The sequence below is a fragment of the Callorhinus ursinus genome, unplaced genomic scaffold (assembly GCF_003265705.2).
Source record: "Callorhinus ursinus isolate GAN/ISIS: 27379988/994484 unplaced genomic scaffold, GSC_fseal_2.0 scaffold6, whole genome shotgun sequence".
Lineage (NCBI taxonomy): Eukaryota > Metazoa > Chordata > Mammalia > Carnivora > Otariidae > Callorhinus > Callorhinus ursinus.
Window position 1 is genome coordinate 40,903,122 of NW_027397068.1, and position 24,294 is coordinate 40,927,415.

General features: G+C 37.7%; 2 protein-coding genes across 3 annotated transcripts in view; one reads left to right on the forward strand and one right to left on the reverse strand.

The window, feature by feature from the left end:
• Positions 1 to 24,294, forward strand: part of CLVS2 (clavesin 2) — a 502,444-nt gene that overhangs the window by 384,879 nt on the left and 93,271 nt on the right. The window lies entirely within an intron of this gene.
• Positions 1 to 24,294, reverse strand: part of TRDN (triadin) — a 356,769-nt gene that overhangs the window by 194,304 nt on the left and 138,171 nt on the right. For both annotated transcript variants that reach the window (XM_073893863.1, XM_073893862.1), the window contains exon 10: positions 18,581 to 18,658. In XM_073893863.1, the coding sequence (XP_073749964.1) occupies positions 18,581 to 18,658 (78 nt within the window). The remainder of the gene's footprint in view (positions 1 to 18,580; positions 18,659 to 24,294) is intronic.

A 24,294-nucleotide genomic window follows, 5' to 3' on the forward strand; every position in this document is an offset into this window, starting at 1 on the left:
TCAGATGGGGGCTTCTCTTCTAAACCTCTCTGGCCAGGATTGATGTATTCTTGGTCCCAGTTAAGTAAATAAAGGCATGTTTCTTCCAGAGCAATGCACTCCAACACGTTTTGTCACTGTCACCTTATTGCTTTAGACTGGCAGAGGTGGCTTGGAACCCCGCTCATACCATGATCATTGGAAACTTTACACAAGCAGATAAGTTCAATGACACCAGTGATTATTACAGTTCCCCATTGTTATCTTACAGAAGCACGAGGAAAGAGAGAAAGTATGGGTGCTAGCGGGAGTGACCTTGGTCTAAATTCTGTCTCTGAACCCTTTCTGGTTGCGGAAAATTGAGCAATGCACTATGACACACTGAATTTCGTTGACCTCATTTGAAAAATGGGACTAATAAAATCTACTTTGCTGGCTTGTTGTGAGGAATGGAGACACTGAGCTGAAGTGCCTAAACCAGAGGGAATGTTCATAAAATAATGTGAGCAGCAAGTAGCTATTATGATATTTTAGAAACAATAAAAGTCTGACCACATATAATCTTCGGTAATTTCTCTAGATAGGATATTTATTGATCTATTTGAGTAAATGCACCCTAATTCTTACTTTTCTGTATAAAGGGAGGCTGTGTCTGGAATATTTTATGTTGAGGAACTTCAGGAAAAAAAAGTACATCAGTAGGATTTAACATGTTATAAAGGGGTGCTGTGCTGGAACGAAGAAGCGGATTCCAGTCTTGGTTTCGCTATAATTAGTAGCCGCTGCCTTATGCAACTATGAGTAACTCTTCTGTCTTCAACCATAAAAGGCAGGGGAATGAGTAGAGTGTTTAGAGCCCTCTCCACCCATTTATTCCTTCATTCTCCAAATGAAGCATGCTTCTTCTTGCATTTATTTCTCAATTTTGCTGGGAGCAGGTAACTTAGAAAGTTTTCGCTTTGTAAATAGCTACTGTATGTTCTTTGGTTTTGCTATGGCTTGAAAAATGTGAAATCCAGAAAAATGTCAGTTTTTAAGGCTTTAAATAAATATGTATGCTGTGCATATCACATATAGAGAATATGTGTACATGGTGTCAGGAAAAACAGTGGTGATAAGGGTCTGGTGGGGATAAGGGTCAGGAAAGAGTTCGTCTTAGAGGATTGCAGAATGAGAGGGTGGAAGGCAACATTGTTTTCTGTTTGTTTGTTTTGCTTTGTTTTGTTTTGTTTTTTTAAGGAAGAAGGGTAAATCTTTCTAAATGGGTAAGATTTGAAGAGAGTCTTTAAAAAAAAGCTGGAGAGTTTTGACTATCGAGAAGGTTTTTGCAGCAGAGGAAAAATATCTGCCAAGACCTTGAACATAGACTCTGTTTTTCATGGTATGTTGGTCCCATTTTACTGTAAGATGAGACACTACTGAGAGGTTCCAAGCAGAGAAACTACGTGATGCTGAGCTCTGTTTTAAGAGGAAATTTGGCTATTGCTGGGTGGTGTTAAGGGTTCCACTGGACTTTGTGATCATGTTGTAAGGAAGAAAATTAAGAAAGTAAAAGAATTCAATGCAAATATTCTTGTTCTTTTTTCTTTATTTTCTTCCTCTGAATTTTATCTGGGACTCTTGAAGGAATGTAACCTTATAGAATGGTGGTAGGAGTACCTCACTTTACATTGTAATTAGGTTGCTATGGCAGCAAAGCTCTCTAAATTAAGGACTTCACTCAAATGATCTGGCATAACTACATTGGCCTATCAGAACCTGAATCAGAACCTGAATGTCTTTGCCTTGGCTTTTCCTTTAGTGATAACTGAATTATTCTTGGAAGCCAGCTCTTCTCATTATCAGCTATTAAAACAGACAATTCACAACCAGCAATTCTATAGCACCTTTCAGCGACTACCCCAGACTCTTAAAATTACAATTTTCTCAATCAACAGATGTTTATTTTGCCTTACGTCAAACCCCTGGCCAGGGTCTACGGTTTTAAAAGATTCCTTCCAGGAACACTAGGTATGGAAATAAGAAGTGGGAAAGTTTACAGTTACAATAAGGACTTTGAAGGATATTAAAGGTAGAATCTAAGGGAACCATCACAGAGGCCCGAAACCAAGGCCAAGTGAAAGTGCAAAAGCCACTTCTGGGGGAAGTAAGCACAGACGGAGTGTGAAATGGTCTGTGGAGCCTGGCTCTGATGGAGTGTGGCAGGTGTTACTCCCAAGGCCAGCTGAAGGACCCCAGGGGCAGAGCGATTGCTCGGGTCCTGCAGATTCTGGCTGAGAACTCTTAGTGATACAGCACCATTCATGACGGAAATGTCCCGGAGGACTCCAGATCTGATCACCGTAAATCCGAACTTTTTCAAGAGACCTTAAGACAGTTCATTAAACCTGGAAAGGATTGTAGAGAAGGGATCTCAATGATTATTTTGTGTGGTCAGAGCAAGGCAAAAAAAAATGTATTTAATTTTGGTTGGAATGTTACTTATCTCAAGGTGAGAGGAAATTTCACTACCACAAATGAAAGCACATGACCCTAGGGGTATCAGCATTTACTTGGTCCTCAGGTAAAAAGTCTATACCTTTTGGAACCAGTGAGAAAATCGGCTCAGCAAAGAGCCACTTGCCCAACTTCCCAAATCCCAGATATGACACAACAAGGGTTCTAAACAAAGCATAACCGCACACCCTGTTCTCCCTGCTACAAGTGGAAAATGAAGCTTGAGGTAGACGTATTCTGTCAGACATTTGCCCGTGCACGGACCCCGGCAGAACCGAAGTTCCTGTTCTATGGCATGTTGACAAACAGCTTTCAGCCCCTCACAGCCCAAGCGCTCCAACATAACCACAGTTCTTTTCTGTTTCTGAATTTCGTAGGCAAAAAGGGAATGCAAAGAAATAGCTTGATACATTTCAAATTGCAAAAAAGTATCTTATGTTAAACTTGATATTTAAAATGGATTAGATAGATTTCCCTCAAACCTTTCAAAAATGATAAAAGCATTTTTAGATAAGTGTGTTACTTTTGAATGGGTTACATTTATATAGGTGAAGGTTGCCACACTTATTTATTTTTTTCACTTTTCTATCTAGACGGGAAAGCAAAGGCAGCCTCAGAGTGTGTGGGGGGGGGGGGGGGGGAGAAAGGAGAGAGAGGGAGAGAGAGAGAGGGAGAGATGAGACAGAAAGACTCTGGTTTTTATTTTTCCCCTCAATGCTTTTACATTTTAGAAAGCAAGATGGGTATTAAAGAGGGCATGTCTCGGAGGGTATTATGCTGAGCAAAATAAGTCAATCAGAGAAAGACATGTATCATATGACCTCACTGATATGTGGAATTCTTAATCTCTGGAAACAAACTGAGGGTTGTTGGAGGGGTGTGGGGTGGGAGGGATGGGGTGGCTGGGTGATGGACACTGGGGAGGGTATGTGCTGTGGTGAGCACTGTGAATTGTGTAAGACTGATGAATCACAGACCTGTACCTCTGAAACAATACATTATATGTTAAAAAAAAAAAAAGGAGAAGAAGATAGTAGGAAGGGAAAAATGAAGGGGGGGGAAACTGGAGGGGGAGACGAACCATGAGAGACAATGGACTCCAAGAAACAAACTGAGGGTTCTAGAGGGGAGGGGGTGGGGGATGGGTTAGCCTGGTGATGGGTATAAAAGAAGGCACATACTGCATGGAGCACTGGGTGTTATATGCAAACAATGAATCATGGAACACTACATCAAAAACTAAAGATGTAATGTATGGTGATCAACCTAACATAATAAAATAAAATCAAAAGAAAAAGAAAGCAAGTGCTCAAAATCTGTTGACTTTCACTAAGTGAGAAGCTCTCCATTGCCACACACTTATCTCTGGGAAGCTTCATATAGTATAATTGCAATTTTTGTTGTTTCCCTTGTGTTTTTTTGCTTTTGTTTTATTGGTTGTTTTTGGTTTGTTTTTTGGTTTTGGTTTTTTGGTGCTGCTGACATTTGGAGACCTTGGAAGAACTCTTTTAACACTTTTAAACTTTATTTTTATGTGGAGTCATTGCTTCCTCAAGATCTTTTATTGTAAACACTTCCAATGTGTTTTCTATAAAGGTAAGAAAAACATAAATATAAGATTCTTTTCTAACATCTTTTCATTTTCAATATCATTTTATTTATAAAAGATTATTTTTCTCATGGTTTCACCTTAATTTTTTTTTGCATTCATCTGTATTTGGAAATGGATTGTAAAAGTACTCCATTGCATCTGGAATGTCAGGAATGCCTAGAAACATCAGAAAATTGAACTTTTTCTTTTTGTGATGAAATCATCAATATTTAGAGAAAAAGCTGGTTATTCAAAATTGAAATATACATCACTTTATAGTGCTGTTTCAAAGATACTGCTATTTTTATAGAGAACTTAGGACTTGATTTACTACATAAATTAAAAAGACTTAATAGTTATTTGCAAAAATAATTTGACTTGAAAATTACTAAAAATTAGGTATATTGGGCACATTGTATAAGTCTGATTTTCAATCAAAACCCTTCAATTTAAAAAAATATGCCTAATGGACATCAATATTAAAAAGGAAACAAGCATCTTTTCAGAGAGTACAACTGTAAAGTCATCATTTTATTATATTGAATTCAGGTTTATTTTGTTTTATTTTTTTTTTATTTTCAAATCATGTATCTTAGAAAGAATTTGTATCCAGAATATATAAGAAATCTTAAAACTCAGTAATAAAATACAGCAACTCAATTAAAACAAGAGTAGAATAAATCATTAAAGATGATACACAAATGTCTAATAAACATGAAAAAGATACTCAACATTATTAGCCATTAGGGAAATGCAAACTGTAACCAAAATGAGATATTTCTTTACTCTGGCAAACATTAATCTTTTCACTATATCCATAGTTTACCTTTTCCAGAATGCTGTACAATTGGAATCACACACAAATTTCTAGATTGCATTCCTTCCCTAGGTAATATACATTTTTTAAACTTTTTAAAATTTAAATTCAATTAATTAACATATAATGTATTATTGGTTTCAGAGGTACAGGCCTGTGATTCATTAAGGAGGGCATGTGATGTAATGAGCACTGGGTATTATGAATTCAGGTTTATTTTAACTCATGGGCTACATAAATTTCATCATCTCTCATGAACTATCCCAAATGAATAACAAAACCTTTTGTTTTCTCCTTCCACATATAAGGTCTATTCTAGTAGATCAAAAATTTTTTATGTTTTAATGTTTAAAAATATTAAGAACAAAAAAACGCATTAAACACATTAAAAACATTTAAAATCCACACCTAATTGAAGTGAGCAACCCTCACCCTTTATTATGTGAACAATTGCCAGGACTCTTTACTCCATTTGGCTAAAACTGACCTGGCTTTAAAGACTCATTTTGTTCTAGAGAGGAAGAAGAATATCTTTTGGAATTGTAACAAGTTCGTATAATAGGAAGAAACATTTAGGTCAAGCTGACACACATAACAAATAAATGTTTTATAAAGAAAAACTGGTACTTACAAGTTAGAGCTTTTGGAGGGACCCAGTTCTATTTTATAAAATGCTTTATGGGAAAAATTCGGTGGCATCAGAGGGTTCTAATCAGAATTCCATAATAAGAAAGCTACTATTAGATCATGTTCACTCACGTTCACAACCCACGTCATCCTTAACTTCCTGTCTGGTCCTTTATAGATCAAAATATAGGAAACAAACTTTTTTGATACCATGATAAAAGTTATGAGAGAACCCCGAGACAACAAATAAAAAAGATCCTAGTCAACAGGTGGGTCCTTTTCTGTTTCCTGCTTCGTGGGTGCCTCCCTTGGGTCCCCAGAGTAAATACTGCTCCTGGAGAGTCAAATCAGACAGACACCCCCTAGCTATATTGTCAGATGTGTACGGGGAGAAAAACTTTTATAGACAGGTACGTCAATAGGAAAGAGTTAATGGTTTTCACAAAAAGTCTTTTTAATAATCAATAATGGGAAATCAAAACCAAATAGCAAGGGAAAATTTCTAAGTTTAGAGATGCAAGTTTCTTATGAAATATATTTGATGTCTACTAAAATGAATTTATAGTTCATGATCCATGGGAAACTTCTTTCCATTCTTCTTTCCCTTTTTCTTGCCCCTCTTCTACCTGTTTGGTTTTGTGTTTCTTTCTTCTGAGGATTTTTATTATTATTCATTTATTTGTGAGAGAGAGCAAGATAGAAAGAGAGAGCACAAGTGGGGTGAAGGGCAGAGGGAGAAGCAGACTCCCCGTTGAGCACAGGGCCAGATGGGTGGCTTGATCATGGGACTCTGTGATCATGACCTGAGCCAAAGACAGATGTTTAACCTACTGAGCCACCCAGGTGCCCCGGTTATGTATTTCTTTTATAAAGTTTATTTGACAATCAATTATTAAGACTTACCTACTTTATCACAATACTGAAGTGAATTACACTGGTTCTAACATATTAACTCCAATATAACTGTGTTACCTCACCTTCAGCCCTACAGTGTTGCAATCAAAAGAAACAAGAGTCTAAACTTCCAGGAAGGTTTAAAAAAATAAAATAAAATTCCAGGAAGGTTTGAAGATAAATTTAAATCTTTCCTGAAGTCCAAATAGCTAATGTTGTAGGACCCAAAGCAAGGCAGTCTAAAGATTCACTCTTTTATTTAAGCTTCCCAACCCTCCCTCATGACAACTTTTCCCTCCCCGCCACCCCAAACCCTTCTCTCTCCCAAATGTACACTGAAAACTGCCTCTAGCCCATGCTAGATCTCCTGTTTGCTTCTCCTGACCTCTTTTCTCATTGTTCAAATCTTTTCTTTCCTTCTGGGGACTAACCCTTTCTGTTTCAACATGAATACATTTAATTCTTTGGATTCCTTCTAATTTTTCTGCTTTCCCAGCATATTCTGAATAGAACACAAACCCTTGGGACCTGACCAGGTAACCCTAGAATACTCCTTAGATGTTAAGGTGAGAAAAACTGAGAATATTTATGTTAATATTTGTGCATCCATCACACATGGAAGTAATCATTTTTTTTTTTAAGAATCTTTATCAAGCCATTGGAAGGTGAAAGTTGAATAAAGAGTGTTGTACCGAAGTTAATTTGTTAGTTTTGGTAGACGAGCCACGGTTATGGAAAATGTGAACATTAGAAGAAGCTTGTTGAAAGGCATACAAGAATCTCTGTATTCTCTCCAACTGTTCTATAAATCTAAAATAATGTCAAAATAAGAAGTTTAAATACGGTAACATTTTCCATAACCATGATTCATGTAAAAGATCCTTGATATACTCCTGTACATTGTGAATGTCTAAGAAGGGAATATAACACATGCTGACCAGAAATATTTTGTCATGAAAATTTTTTTCCTCCAAGAATATCATGGAACTAGAGATCCCCATAACAGACTTCAGGAAATGCTGTACTTGGATTGTTTATGACACCAATATCTGTATGTCCTCATCTGTAAACTCCAGACTCCTATATTCAGTTGTCCACTGGACATGACCATTTGGATGAACAGAGCCTAGCTTGCTGCCTGACATGTGGCATAGTCTTTGTTAATCCAGATCCAGTCTCCACCCTGATCTTTATGGAGTATGTTAACCAAGCCCCTTGCCCTCTAGATTTGGGTTATTTTTGGTTTATGGGAGCAACATCCAGAGACACTAGAGCAGGGAAAGAGTTATTTAGCAACTCTCTCCCAGGCTCATTGAGGATATTACACACATCATTTTACAGAGTTTTGATGGTGTGTTCTCCCAATGAAGGGAAATCTCCTCTGATTGGGCATCTCTCTCTTAGAGTTACAAGGCTTTTGGTTTTGTAAACCACTCCATGTCCCTACCTCTTCAGGCCTAGGACAGGTAAAAGCTCCCTGTTTTTGCTAGCCCTGGGATGCTTCACCATTACTCTGCAAAAACCTTTTTAAATACTACATTCATTAAACAGTTTTAATCACCCATTTTGTTGTGCTAGGGACCCGGATACACTCAGCAAGCCCTAAACTGAGCTCATTATCTCTCCCCAGACCTGTTCTTATTCTTAATGCCGTTCATTTACTCAGGTCAGATAAGACTTTAGCAATCATGCTCAGCTCTAACACTTAATTGCTAGTGTAAGATAATGGAAACAGACTAAACCTGGATATGCGACACCTGGCTTCCAATTCCAATTACAGCTGACCCTTGAACAACACAGGTTTGAACTGCATGGGTCCTTTTACATGTGGGTTTTTTTTTTATAAATACAGTATAGTACTGTAAATATATTTTCTCTCATGACTTTCTTAATAATATTTTTCTTTTCTCTAGTTTAAGAATACAGTATATAATACATATAAAATATGCCATATCAACTGTTTATGTGTCGAAAAGGCTTCCAGTCAACAGTAGGTTACTGGTAATTAAGTTTTCACAGGGTCAAGTTACACGCAGATTTTGTGACCACAAGAGGGAGGGCCGGCAGTGTCCCTGACCTCCACATTGTTTGAAGGTCAATTGTATAACACTGTTATAGCTGTATTCTCTTAGGCAATTTACTTTTGATTTTTCTGATCTTTTCTAAATCTTAAAATGATGAGAAATCATATTCACTGCTTGGAGTTGTTTTGAAGGTTAAGTAGGATTGTCTAAAAGAAAAGTAGCATAATTTTTCCCCATGAGCAGTAGGCTCCTATAATTGTCTCATCTCCAGACCCCCAATCCTCACCCCTTAGCCATCCATTCTTTCTATAGCTGACACGATAATCTAAAATGCAAATCTGATCACACTCCTCCTTTGCTCAATTGCTTTAGCAGGCTCATGCAGTCCATGAGGGGGTATAAAATCTTTAGCTGTGTATGCAAAACTCTTCAGGATATGACCTGAGGCCTGTATTAAGGAATTATCTAGAGTTTCACATATACTGACTGATATCATTAATGCAGTTACCTTACTATCTTCTGTAGAGACCAATTTAAAAAAACTACCATAAAATTTAATGACTTATTATACATATTGCAGAACTTTCATGACTAAAAAATGATAATAATAATAGCAACTAATTGTTGAGTACATAACTGTGCTAGAAAAAGTGCTAAGTTGGGGAGCCTGGGTGGCTGTTTGTTAAGCCTCTGCCTTTTGCTCAGGTCACGATCTGAGCACCCTGAGATGGAGCCTCTGGTCAGGCTCCCTGCTCCGTGGGGAGTCTGCTTTTCCCTCTCCTTCTGCTCCTCCCTCCCCTCTTCTTGTGCTCTCTCTCAAATACATAAATAAATAAAATCTTTAATAAAAAAGGAAATTCTGCTAACTCATTATATACATTATTTCATTCAGTTGTGTTAGCAACTTTCTAAGTAAGTGGTGAAAGTAGTTTGGTTTATGTATTTTATCGAAATTTATAACTAAAGGTCAATTCCATTAAAAATTGTTGAAAGATATGTTTATTTCACCAGAAAACAAAGAAAAATATTATATCAGCCTAAAGTTCAATAAAATTTATTGTGTCATAGAGTTAATGGAATAAGAACCGGGGCCAAATTTCTATTTTATTATTTTATGCTCTTTGCTTCTCAGGATATATCTCACTGAAGAACTAAGGTGATAAAATTCTTGGTTTAATAGAATTGTAAATAAAACATTCCTAGCTCCTGTAGAACATTGTCCTCGGATTCATCCTATGGTAAGAAATAATCTTATAATAAGTTTCTTATAATGCTCCTTTCTCCTCTACACAAACCCTACCAACTCACTCTTTATGGCCCAATGCAAGTCTTGTGATTTCATTGCATGGCCTTGCCTCACTCATATCTCATCTTCTTTCTAACTTTTACAGCCTTTATGATCTGTACAACTCACTTTTGTATGTCAGTAAATAATACTTCATAGTATTATTCACTGCATAGGGGCATGCCTGGTTGCCCCAACAAGTAGACCTCTCTATCCAGACCACAACCATACTGTACATACCTATGGTAGCTGTTTAATTACTATGCAAAGCCATGTAGTCTTCCCTTTGCTCTTAAGGCAGTTTATTACCAACCCACCAACCTGAAAACAATAAACTTGAAATCTCTGGGTGGGAGCAGAAAGGGACTTAAGAGACCATTCAAGTTCTGGTCCCACACTTTGCAGGTGAAGAAATGGAGACCCATCTGTCAAAGATCATACAACTGATTAGCGTCAAAGCTGAGATTAGAAGCTGAGTCCTTGGTCTTCTCTCTAGAGGTCTTTTGCCCAACTGATTAGTGTCAAAGCTGAGATTAGAAGCTGAGTCCTTGGTCTTCCCTCTAGAGTTCTTTTGCCCACATATGGGTGATGGCATATATGATATTATTTACAACTGCCATACTAAGTACCAGTTGTATATTTATTCAAGAAGATGATAGAGTATACAGTATTTACTCACCTTATATTTGGCTTTATTTGTGCAAATTGTATGTTTATCATGGAATATTAAAAGTAATTTAAGGAGGATCACCTGGGTGTCATATTTGGTTAAGCATCTGACTCTTGGTTTCGGCTCAGGTCATGATCTCAGGGTCCAGAGATTGAGCCCCCATCGGGCTCCCAACTCAGTGGGGAATCTGCTAGAGATTCTCTCTCTCTTTCCACCACCCTCTGCCCCTCTCCCCACTTGTGCTCGCTCTCTCTCTCTCTCTCTCAAATAAGTAAATAAAAATCTTCAAAAATAAGTAATTTAAGGAGAAGATATACACTTAGCAAGGGATCACTTAACTTCTTCCGTCCACATATTTGCCACAATAGAAGAGTTGTGGTAATTTTACACTAAATGTCCAGTAATTACATGTGGGTGGAAGTCTTCTGTTCTTCAGAGAACAATGACAACAAAAAACATGATATTTTGGGGGGATGTCCATGTTGCGTAGGGGGAAAGAAAAAACTATTTTCTCATTGTTGATTCAAAAATCATGGGATCATATCTGGTAACGGTGCTTATACTTGGATTTTATGAAGCAGCTGTTTTTGGTGATGGGGTGAGGATGGACAATGTTACCTGGAGCAATCTGTTTAATCACTGAGGATTCTGTTTGAGAGTAGTGAGGGGCTAATTCTTCCTGAGAAATACAGTTCTGATAAACACTGGCTGATAAAGTGGCTCTCACACTAAAAAGTAAGAATAACCTGTAATGTTAACATAACAGTTGCCATTTCATTCAGAGGAAGAACTCAGTAGACCTGCTCCTTTAATGAAGTAAGTGGTTAACTATAGTGACTCTTTGAACTTGCAGGTTTTTCAGCCCCGGTGGAGCTCCCAGTAGACATGGGAATTCTGTTCCAAAATGTAATACCTTTTTGAAAGAACGTGAGAATTAATATTATATTTAAGCTAGTCCCTTTTAAATTATGTCCATATTTAAGTGCAAATTGATAATGCCCAAAATGATTACATGAGGCGGTTCTTACATATCTGTTTACTGCAATTGTAGCCAATTTTCCGTGGCCAAACATATTCTAAAAAATACAGTAGGAGTAAAGGAAACAAGGGGTTGAATAACACAATTAGTCTTCATACCCAAATATTTAAAGCAATAAAAACTTCATTATGATGTGCAAAGCATGTGACGTGGGGAGAAGAGTGAAACTGAAGGAAGGCAAGATACCATTTCGAGGCATGAGACAAATAGCCCAAGATACGCACACCAAGGTTTCCAAGAAGCAGCTGTGTGCTGTGAGAAACTCATCTTCTTTGTTTTAAGTGCTATGAATGCACAAAGGAACCTTTTAAGGGCCTCACAGATGTGAGAGCAGTTTCACTCATAACAAGGTCCATGATTTTTTAAAATCTACTGATAAAATTGTAACTTGTTTCCAATGTCCTGGGAACACACTTAACAATCCAGTCTATACATAAGCTCTACTTTTTGAAAACAAAAAAAAATGCCGAATACGTTTAAGCTCCTACGTTTTGACCTGTTAAATCTGCATTTCTCAAATCAAAAAGCACACTTTAGGGCCACAGGTAGGTTCCTCTTTTTCATAATGCCATTTCTTGCAACTTGGCCCTAAGGAAGTTCCAGACTAAAATAGTGCATCAAGGACTGTGCATAATCAGACTCACTAAAAACCGCTTGATTAATACTAAATATGTCCTAGTTCCTAATCAATTATGTTAATGAAGTCTCAGGCAGCACATGTGCACGCCCTGACAAAGCCCATGATCTCAGCACCGCCTGATAACACGGACTGCTTGGGAAGCTGCTCAGGGCCAGTGTCCGCAGTGTGAAAACTCCTTCCCTGGGAGTTGAAAGGCGGTCCTAGCAAAAGCCTTGTAATCCTGCAACATCGTTATGTTATTCACTTAAACATAGTATTGGGTTCCAGGGTGAAATGTCAAATTAAATCGCTCTTTAAATATAACAATGGAAACCTAGGTGTCCCACTTTATAAATGACACATCCTTTTCCAAGTGACAGACTGAAGGCAAAACATTTGCTACTTGGTGTTTTATGAACCGTTAGTAGGAGATAAACTGAAGTCAAACACTTGAATAATCTATCAAAATTGGGAAATTGGAGTTGCCTGATTTATGTCTATCTTGCAACAACAACAACAGAATTAGAATCCAATGAAACTTAAGGTGACACTATTATTTATAGTCTCTCCCTTGTCCTGTGAACACTGGGGCAGTGAGAGAGTCACTTGTCAGTTCTGTGTCAAATTATCTCCAGTAACATGAGTGTGTATAGTCCCAATGCCAAAGGAAATGCGAGTCTGATGTCTCCCTCTCTCTCTCTCAACTGGATTCTAAAAATTTTTACTTAATAATCCGCTTACTAGCTAGGTAAATGATACATAGTAGTTGCCAGTGATGAGATTACTCCTTTTGTTTTATTATTTTCAGGATGAGTCAGTTATATTTGAGTCCAGTTAAGACATTTAAAAAAATATTGACTCCTATCAGTATCAAGCATATATAAAAGATGACACAAGTTGGGAATTTATGCTGGCGTAAAACCACATATGATAGACACGCAAAACGCAAATCATTAAGGACTCAAATATTTAAACAACTCTAATTGTATAAGGTAAACATTTAAGCTGCTTTATTAATAACTAGGCTTAGAAGTTACCAAGTACTACGGACTGAATTGTGTCTCCTCCAAATCCGTATGTTGGGCCCCTAACCCCATATGACTGTATTGGAAATCAGACCTTTAGGAAGTAATTAAGCTTAAATGAGGTCGTAAGAGTGGAACCCTGATCTCATAGAACTGTGTCATTCTAAGAAGAGGAAGAGCCACCTGCACTCTCTCTTCACCGAGTGAACATAGCAAGAAGCAGACATCTGTAAGCCACGAAGTGGGCTCTTTCCAGAACCCATCCATCCTGGCACTCTGACCTTGGACTGTGAGAAAATAAGTTTCTGTTATTTAAGTCACCCAATCTGTGGTGTTTTGTCCTGGCAGCTCTTGCAGACCAAGACATCAAGGGTTGATCAGGAATGTAAGAAATTATTATATCAAGAGGAAACTGTCTTCACATAATTACCACACAGAAATGGCATCTGGAGCCAAGTGAGTGAATGGTGAAGCAGATGCATGGAAGTTGATGGAGACGATGGCAAGCTCCCCTTATTCAAGATGACCACACTTAAAATCAGTGAATAAAAAAATCTGTGTGGGCCAAATAAAATGTGTCTGTAGCAGTTTTGAATGGGAGGCAAAAGTTTCAAACCTTGGACTAGCCCTGGACTGTTCTCTAAATATTCAAGAAGCATTATTGATTTGGAGTCTTGGAGCAAGATTTTACATGTACTTTACATTAAATTGTGATCTCTAATGACCAAATAAATTCCTTTTTTAGATTGATACTGATATAGCACTGACTTATAGATGTAATGGGATTTTTATTTAAAATTTGCAACTACTAATTCATTCCATTTGTGTAGCTGGCCAAATCAAAATATTTTACATACTATACGATAGGTTATTATAATTTGCAAGTATAATGTAACCTTTCCCCCCATTCCCACTGGCATTTCTCTTGCTCTCTTGTAAGCCTTTCTAGAATGCTTAGGTACTTGGCTTGAAAACTGTTGTTCCTTCCCAGATAAATGGCAGTCAAAATTTCTCCATGAGTGGCATTTTATTTTATTTTATTTTATTTTTTAAAGATTTTATTTATTTGATAGAGAGAGACACAGCAAGAGAAGGAACACAAGCAGGGGGAGTGGGAGAGGGAGAAGCAGTCTTCCCGCTGAGCAGGGAGCCTGATGTGGGGCTCCATCCCAGGACCCTGGGATCATGACCTGAGCCAAAGGCAGATGCTTAATGACTGAGCCACCCAGGTGCCCCTCATGAGTGGCATTTTAGCCATTCTGAAGGACATCTGGCCAATTATAGATCATTCAGGTGACTAATACTAAATTAAAAGCATTTTTAGAAATATTCGGTTGCTCTCTACCTCCCTCTGAATCACCTAGGGATTTGCTACTGAGATGTAGTCCTGGACCAACAGCCTCAGCAATCCTTGGGAGCTTGGTAAAAATGCAGAATCTCAGTCCCCACCCTTGACCTATCGAATCCGAGTCTGCATTTTCACACAATTCCCAGGTGATTTGTGTGCACATTACATTTTGAGAAGCATTGCTAAGGTACTCTATACTGAGATCAGAGCATGATGTTTCCATTGCAGAACTGCATGAAATCTAAAGCAAAAACTTTGTCTTCATCTTCCAAAACTTGATGTCTCAGAAGACATGAAGATAGGATCCTCAAATGCTGATGTCTGCATAGTAATATACTAGAAAGATCCTTGTGCATAGAACCAGAAATTCAGGGCTGAAATCCCAGATCTGCTATTTACTAACTTAGCATGAATAAATAAACTCCAAGCCTACCTTTGTTAATCGTTAATAATGTCTACATTACAGGGTTTTGAAATATCAGATGTAAAATGCATATAAATACAGAAAACACAATATTCTAAATAAATGTGAGTTGAAGAGAGCATAGCTACAAGTGTACCTTGGTCAGGATCTGGCCAGAAAGTGCACAGAACATGCTGATGTCAGAACACGACCTACAGAAAACATCGCCTGACCAGCCACCCAAACTCTTCCCTGGCCATTGACTCTGTGGAGCATAAATATATAGCCAAAAGGATCATTGGGTCTGTGGTCATTGGACAATGCATCTCTCACCAAGGCATTCAGATTTAATTGATTAATTAATTTAAATTATTAATTATTGAATTATTTATATATTAAAATTAATTAATTAAAATGTATTTATTTATTTAAATTTAATTTACTTTAATTTAGATAAAATGGAGAAAAGACTATTTGAAACAGGGTACCAAGCTCAGGTATCCGGTGTAAAACAATTGGGTTAGATCTGTAAGTTTTTTTTACACATGGACATAAACCAAAGGTTCTCAGAATTTACTGTAAACAAGACTCAACTGAGGACCTTGTTAAAATAGAGATTTTTTTTTTCCTTTCTGAATTGTCAGAGAATCTGATTCACTAGATCTAAGATATGGCGGGATTATGAATTTTTAACAAGCTTCACAGTTGATTTTGATGCTGGTGATCTGCAAGTTATTGTTTGTGAAAAGTGTTAAATTAATAACATGCAATAGAAGGAGAACTTCCTAAGTTCATCAATATCAGACACAATAATAAAAACTGCAGTCATTATAGTTTTATTCTGTCTTTACAATACCTCTCTGTGATAGGTAATGTATCAGTATTTTACCAATAAAAGAGGCTGAAACTGTAGTTATCACATTTAAGTTCATCCAGGTAGAAAATGGCAGAACAAGAATTTGGATCCAGGTATGTGTGATTCCAGAGCACAGGCTATAAATCACTATACTGTATTTAAAGACACAGGGTTCCTACCATCTCTCTAAGTAACAAGAAATGATCAGTAATGCCTGGGTCCCCTTTGTAGGAGGGTTTTGGAGGATGCATGAAATAAACTGAACTTCTCAGACATTTCGTCCTCATTATCGGAGATTCATTTGGGAATGAATTTGGGAGGATAGAAGATACAAAAGATATCTTCTTTATGTAGGCGAGGACAGGTTACACGAGGATATAATTCCAGATAACAACCATATAATATTTTCTTGAGTCCCTTATGCCAACTTAGAATGGCCTGCTCAGTAATTCTACCTGGGTGTCCCATGGGAAACTGTCATGTCCCAGTCTGTCCTGAACCCGTCACCTTTCTGCTTCTCCTCCCCAGGCCCATTTCAGTGGTTTTCTGTCTTGGTGAATGGCACCCTGTCTACCTGAATATCTAACTCAGAAAGCTGGAGTCATTTTTCTCACTTGTTGTATCTCGGCATCTATATTAATCAGATACTTTGACCAACTGATTCCTTTCCCATATACTTTTCTGACCTATCTGCTTTTTTCCATCCATTATACCAATGTTTAGTTCCTGCTTTGCAACTTGTTGGGACTATTTTCTCTTCTCAACCAATCTCCGTCTAGTCCAGCAGTATGGCAGTCACATTGATCTTTTAAAATGAACATGTCTATCCCATCCATGGGGAATTCCTTGTCTTCCATAGGAAAAGAAAATGAAAATCTCTTAGCTGAGGAGGAAATACTTGTGCTGGTATATGCACAGAATCTCTCTGGAAGGAAAGAACATCGGTTTCCTGTAAGGAGAACTGGGTAGTTGGTGCATAGGGCCAGGATGGAGATTTTCTACCCTATATCGTTTTTCTAACTTTTAAATTTTGAAGCATGTAAATGTGTCAAAAATTTTAAAAGGGAATACAAATTCCTTAGCTAGGTGAAATAGCATGACATCAGAGATTTGCAAAAGAAATTAAAACACAATGAGAAAAAAAAGGAGGAAAGAAAGAGAGAAAGGTTGGATAGGCAAGAATAGAAAATGTTGATAAATGTATCTGCAGGCTGAGTGTATTGCAGGTTTACTTTACTATTCAGTGTTCTATACTAAAAATTTAAGGATACAAATAAATCCCAAGCTTAGCCTACAAGGCACCTCACAATCTATCCTTTGCATGCCTTTCTATGAGCTGTCCCAGACCCTCTCCATGCCTTCTTCTTTTTTTTCCATGCTGAACTACTTACGCTTCTCTGGACCAAATCCCTTTCTTTCTCATCTCCATGCCTTTGCATATGCCAGTTCTTTATTGGTAATGTTCTTGCCTTCTTGCTCATTCTTCCCTATTCTTGGGACTTTAGCTCCACAGCCACCTCTGCAGAGAAGCCTTTCCTGGGGTCCTCTTCACCTCTTCCAAGAAGAGCTAAGGCCTCCTTTCTCTAAGCTTCCACAGTACTCAGCACTGACTTATTTTTTTTGGTTCTTATCACATTGTGTAATCAGTATATGTCTTAGAAGCCAGCAACCAGAGTACCTCGTGCAGGCTGTGTGCTTTATAGGGTTCTATGGGCCCTCCTCTGGCTACATCTTGCCCTCAGTCTGTGGGGACAACCGGGTGTGGCCACCTGGGTTTTCTTCTCTCTTACACTCCAGATCCTAGGACCCTGAAATTTTTTCCCCCAGACAGTTCTTTCTCGGCTGCCAGGGACCGCTTGGGCCTCTTGCTGAATGAATCTTCTAGTCTCAGGGGGTGACCAAATTCAACAGGGTAGCTGTTTGTTAGATGGGGTTAGAACTTGAACAAGCAAGCTGGTGTCCCTTTCAGTGTTCGACAGAGCTGGCAGTGGAAGGGGTGCTGTGAGGGTCTGAAGGAGACCCCTATCTGTACTCTTGCAAAAAACTAATGGTGCACTTGGCTTTGATTACTTGTGTTTTATATCTGGCTCCTCTTCAATTACTTTTAATTTTATATCTGTAAACTGAGTCTTGGTAGGCCGAGAACTACTTTCTATTACTCTCTGAATCCCCAGTACTTTGGGCAATACCTGATGTGATCCCATAGTTGGGATTTAATAAATCATAGTTGAATGAATAAGTGAAGACAAATGATTTTGAATTTCTAGCAAAATTAATTATGATGACATTTCCCTCTTCTAATTGTGCCAATCCTGAAACATTGTATTTTGAAGAACTAATTATTAGGGGTAGTATTAGCTACTAATTTTATAAAGCACTTGTAAACTGGTACACACACACACACACACACACACACCATTTTATCCTCACACTAACTCTAAGAGATGAGTACTATTCCTGACCCATCTTACAGATAACAAAAGTCACGAAGAGGGAATTTAAGTAACTTCCAAAAATTTACTCAAATGGTAAGAGATGAAACTCAGGTTCAAACCCAGAAATTCTGGCACCAGAGACAGTAAATTGGTCAAGTTTTGGTAAAACTTCAAGAATTGCAAGGCACATCCTTGTGCATTTGTCCTTGTAATTTCTGCCTTGATTTCCAGGATATGAAGCTGGCCATCCATCTGGAAGCTGATAGTTAGCAATATAAAATCTTAGGAAATTTTTGGTTTTCCAAAAAGCAGCAAGTTGTAAATTCAGGACAAGTAACCCGCAACTTAGACATACTAAAACTACTTGAGAAAATATGGATTTTGCTGTTTCTACTGTTACTATTTTGTTTTATTTCTCTACATTCTATTTTATTTACAATAGAGAAGACCTTAGGAAAAATAAAATACTTGCCTTCAAGAGGAGGTGATGCCGGAGTGGGTCTGGAAGCTTGTTCTGTTGGGAATGGAGGTGGTAAGGCTGGACTTTGTCCTGTGCACACAATGTAGGAGTAGGCATTGAGAAAGAAAAGTATTAACAAATTTAATATCCATGACTAAAATAGCTAGATCTGTCCCCAACATGCATAATTCATAATCCAAGTATAAATTCATATTATTATGCAATAAGAAAAGTGTTATTAGGTGAGATTTTTAAGTGGATACATACACAGCTTCCATTATTTTCAGAGCCATTTCTGAATATATTACTTTTCATAGATGTATATACAATGTTAAATATATCTACTGGACTTCATAATGAAAAATCTACATGCAATCAAATAAAGCAATTTATTTTCAAAATGCACTTTAAATTATGGAAACTAAAATCACAGAAGCTGAGAGGACTCCTAATATAGAGAAAAATCACCACTATTTTCATTTAACTAAAAATTCTCAAATGATATAATAGGGCAATAAAAGAAGGTTAAAATTCATGGGCCTTTTGATATTGAACAGGTACATTTTCTCCCGCCAAAATAAATGACCTGCAGTTAAGTAAATAATGGGCCAAAGGGAAAATATATTCAGTTTTATAGAGTCTTGAAAGGCTCCCTCAAGTCTCGGGGCTTATTATGAACTGTATAAAAACCCACAATCGTTTCTGAGTGCTTCCTTATCCCAAGCGATTTCTTTAATTAACCAAAACCATCCAGGCCATGAACTGTAAACATTAACTAACATATGATCCCATATGAAATGCTTGCAAAATGTTTTATCATTAATTTTCACTCCACAAATTTCTGCTGTGTGTTTCTTTTAAATCCAGGAACTGAGGTGGGCTTATGCACCTTCGGAAATCTCACTGACAACGAGATATTATCAAATGTCAGCAGACCTGCCTGCTCACTGGAAGTTTTCCTTTTTTAGAATTTGTCAAAATTAGTTTGCTCTGGTGAGTTGTGCAGTAGCAAGCAGAGCAATTGGAGTGGCGTACACACCACTGTGGGGGTAAGAAGGGCAACAACCCAGGCCCTCGTGCCAAAGAGAGGCGAGTCGCCACTCATTCGCGGATTTCCTCGTAGTCAGACCCGTCCAGGTGGGTTGTTGAGCACGTTCAAGTATGCATAAAAGCGCCTTGTTTTATAACATGCAGGCCATATACCTACAAAAGTATCAACCCATGCAGGCCATATACCTACAAGTGTATCAACCCATATTATCATCCATTTTTTTTCCTCCTGAGAGCAAAGATTTGATAGAAACATATTGCAAGATGCAAGTTCCTCTTTCAGGGTACAAAGAAAAGGTGAGGCTGGGCACTCTAAAAAAAAGTTTGATCTCTGTGATTTTTCCCTAGCTAACATTTATATACTGCTTACTCTCTGCCTAGAATAATCCCAATCGGTTTTGATATATTAAGTTATTTAATCTCCACAAGATCCTTAGGATGTGGGTGTATTTTCACTTTACAGTTTGATAGCTAAAGTGAACAGGTTTTCAGGCCGTTCAGCAGCTAGGAAGTGGAGCTGAATTTCCATGGAGGCTCCAGATTTGAGGTGCTTAAAGCCTCCTTCAGACTGCCCAAGGCCAGAGAAGGCTCATCTTTTATAAGGAGGTCCATGAGTGCAGGTGGGACAGATGCATGAAGCTTCCACCCTGAGTCTCCACCTTTTTTGTGAGTCAAAGGGATATATGTGTGTAAATATCCATTCCCAAGTCTTGCTTGAGAGCTGTTCTTGAAAAACTATTTCTAAGGTAGGCTGATATTTTGCAGCTTTTAAATCTAGGGATAATCTAGATATAGGAAGGAGTTAACTAAATGATTAGAGCTTAAAATACAAGTGGCCATGAATATAAATCAATTGTTTCCAAATACCGAGGCTTTCAAAAATATCTTCATAAGATGGTCCCTGTCATATAAAAACCACTTTTTCCCTGTCATATACTTTCATGAACAGTGATGATGTAAAATCACAATCCTTTATAGTCTTGATAAGCTTTTTAGAAATGTATTTCAAAACGAAATTCTTTCCAGGGAAATTATTCATACTTTATAACTCTAAAATATTTTTAGATTTTCTTGGAGGAACTATAAAGTTATTATTTTATTTTAAAAACATTTTAGTGAGCACTTCGTATGTGCCAATACCAAAAACATTAAACTCCAGCCGTGCCTTCAAGAGGTTTCCAATATACTGACTAAAACAGACTTAGATCATTATAATAGATTGCTCTACTACAGTGTGATGATGGGAAATAATATATACAGAGGGAATGTTGCAGAAAGACCCCTGGAGGAGATCAACTGTAACCTGCATTTAAAGACCTGAAACGAGTTTGCTGGGTAAAGAAATAAGGAGAGGAATTGTTTGCTTACAGAGAGAATCTGGTAAAAACAAGGCACGGATGCCAAAATATGGAGGACTCCTAAAACAAACAATCTGGTGCCTTCTGCAGCAGAAAGTATAATATCCAGTTTATAATAGAAATTCTTTACGACTGTAATCAACTATATTATGCTCCCTACAGTGGCTGACTGTATCATTGTGAGGCAATGGACACAGCAGAGAAGTAGGATCAAAGAAAAAGAGAAAGAAAAAACCAGAAGTCTTCTTGCTTCCATAGTGACAGCTGTAAGTCACCCTGGCAGGAGAATTATTAGCTCAGAACAAATTTCTGTTGTGGTAGGGAGCACCAAAACAAACCAGATACGTCATCCTTGAGCATGACGCATGACTTAAAGAAGAGTCTTTTATGTTCAAATAATGTCAGGGAATATTGTTGAAATCAGAGACCATTTTATATATGAATAAATATATAATAAATTATGCTAATATAATGTTATATTAATAATAGAATTTTAGGGCGCCTGGGTGGCTCAGTTGGTTAAGCGACTGCCTTCGGCTCGGGTCATGATCCTGGAGTCCCGGGATCGAGTCCCGCATCGGGCTCCCTGCTCGGCAGGGAGTCTGCTTCTCCCTCTGACCCTCCCCCCTCTCATGTGCTCTCTCTCTCTCTCTCTCTCTCATTCTCGCTCTCTCAAATAAATAAATAAAATCTTTAAAAAAAATAATAATAGAATTTTATAGTAAATAGTTGTTTAGTATAAAGACTATATGTTTAAAGTCAAATGGTGAGAGTTTGTATTTGTGAGAGTTTCAGCTTTATCACTTACAGTCTGGGTAAACTTGAAAATCTCATGGAGAATCCAAGCCTCAGTTTAGGGCCTTTATAAAATGAGGAGAGTTTTTAGTGCTGTTATGGGGAGTAAGTGATGCAGCATCTAACACATAGTAAATACTCAAAATACTAATTTTTTCAATAATGAATTTATAATTTATATCCCATCTAATTACACAAGAGGCCTTGAAACAGACTTTGAAGTACATAAACAAAGACATAACAACAGATAAAATTAAACATGACTGAAATAGCAGAACTCATTTACGGGAAAGAAGCTTATAATTTTATTAAGAATATATTCCTTTGGAATTCCTGAGGACTGTTACTCTCTGAAGGCATGATTTAGGTTGTTGAAATTTACGTCGGAACTCTAAAGGTGCCCTTCATTTTATAAGCTATTACCTGAAAATCCCTCTGACATTCGAACATAGTGAATTGGCTTTATTTTTGTTTCTTGAGTGATTTGGGCTGGCTTATTTCCATAATACCTGAATGGCATTTTTGTAAGCTGCCAATATTTTATTGTTCTGAGTTTTTTCTCACACAAGTCAATTTGATTGTTTTTGGTTTAGTCAAATTCCACTGGGGATAGTAGGCAGTGTGCATTCCTTCTAATGATCTAAGTTACCAATGTTTTCTTTACACTGCTAGAAATGATGAATGGAATTACTCAGAATCTCAAGTCAAGTAGGAGGCTAGGAGCTGAATTCAGATAACATGAGGTAAAAAACAACTCACTATACTAAAATTTAATTCATCTGATTTCTTTATCAAAAGATATTCCCTGCAACGTTTCTATACAACTAAAGCCTACCCCCTAAATATTGAAACAAATGTCGAGGAGATATTTTTCTCTAATGCCTGATAGATATTTAATTCCTTAGGCCACTATTGCATTCTCCTGGAGGTACTGAGTATATCCAGAAGATCATAAACTCTTTGGAAGGCCTCCCAACAGTGAATGGTGATAGATTCTGGGATAGAGAAGGTGTCATTTTTGTAAGTGACCACTGAGTTAAAATTCACTTACATTTAAAAAAAATACAATGTATAAGATAATTACAGATTCCTATTTGTTCTTTCAGTTTCATAAAAATCAGTTGTGAATCTCTGACTAACAGTAAAGTGGGGAGATCTGAATTTAGTAAGAAAATGATGGTTAAGTTTGCTAAAGCAATAACATTAGTTGTATGCATTGCACAAGGTTCCTAGACTGAGTATTTTTATAACATGTGGAATAACATTTTTAAAATTTGGAATTGAACAAATAGTAAAATTAAATATGGTTTTATATCTTAGGCTGAGATATGTGATTGTGCTAGTGTCCTTCATTAAAATAGGGACATTTTGATCTCCAAATCTCCTTACTGTCTTTCCCTTGCCATGTAGTTTTGGGAGGAGATCAGAAGGATTTGGGGTGTCAACCATTCCTCCCTTTCCTACCCCATCTATTAAAACAAAAATTTTAGGCCCTTCATACAATAATCCCAGGTTTATGAATTTGCCCATGAAATGAGGACCTCATCAGTAAGGAACCACCTGAAGAAGGTCAGGAGTTCGTATAAGGTGGGTGGATCAAGGAGGTGTTTGCTACAATATAAGCATCTTTATACCTGCCACTCATGAATTGCTAAATTCTACACAGCTACTTTGCATCCCTTGTACATGGTCTTGTGGAAGGGGTACTCGGTAAACAGGCTTTATCACTTAACTTAGGTCTCAGTTGTTTCAAGGATTTAGAGAACAATAATCTCTGCTCCAATTGGGTTTTTGTGAGTGTTCATGGGCATCATAGTGCAAACGAAATCACTAGGGGAGCACAGTGAAGACAGAGAAAGACCCTGTTGTTAAGGAGCTTATGTTAGAGATGGAGGGAGACGGGCGATAAACAAGCAAGACAGATAAATTTCTGATCTCAGGAATGTAGGGACATCAAAACGGAGTGGTGAGGCGGACAATGCCTTGGGGAAAGAGATCATGCTACATTGGACAGAAGAGGAAGAGTAGGGCCACTGTGAAACAGGATTCCACTAACCTATGAAGCTTTGTGCAGATTAGAAAAATGCATCCTTTCTGAGTGTGTGCAGTCCATCGCAGCAAGGTTTGGCCAGGAAAACCTACTCAGTGCAAAATTAAGAGGCAGTTGCAGCTCCAGTGCAGGGCATGCTGTCTTGGGGTGGGGGAATCAGAATGGGGGTCTATGTGTAAGTACACAAACTGCACAAATGCCTAATATAGGAAATGGCCCTGACTCCAAGGGGAGCACACTCCAGTTCTAACTCGAATACAGTGGAGCAAAACTCAGGAAGATCTCTGATAAAAGGATTCTTGACATGGTAAAGCAAGACAAAAAGCCTAAGCTAGGGACCAGCCTGGCTTGCTTAAAGGTCATTGGTGATGGAGAACAGAGACAAGTTCCTATCAGAGTCTTCTAGGCTGTTCCGGTGAGTTTGGATTTGTCCTAAGGGCAATGGTAAGCTTTTGTAGGGTTTTAGCACAGCA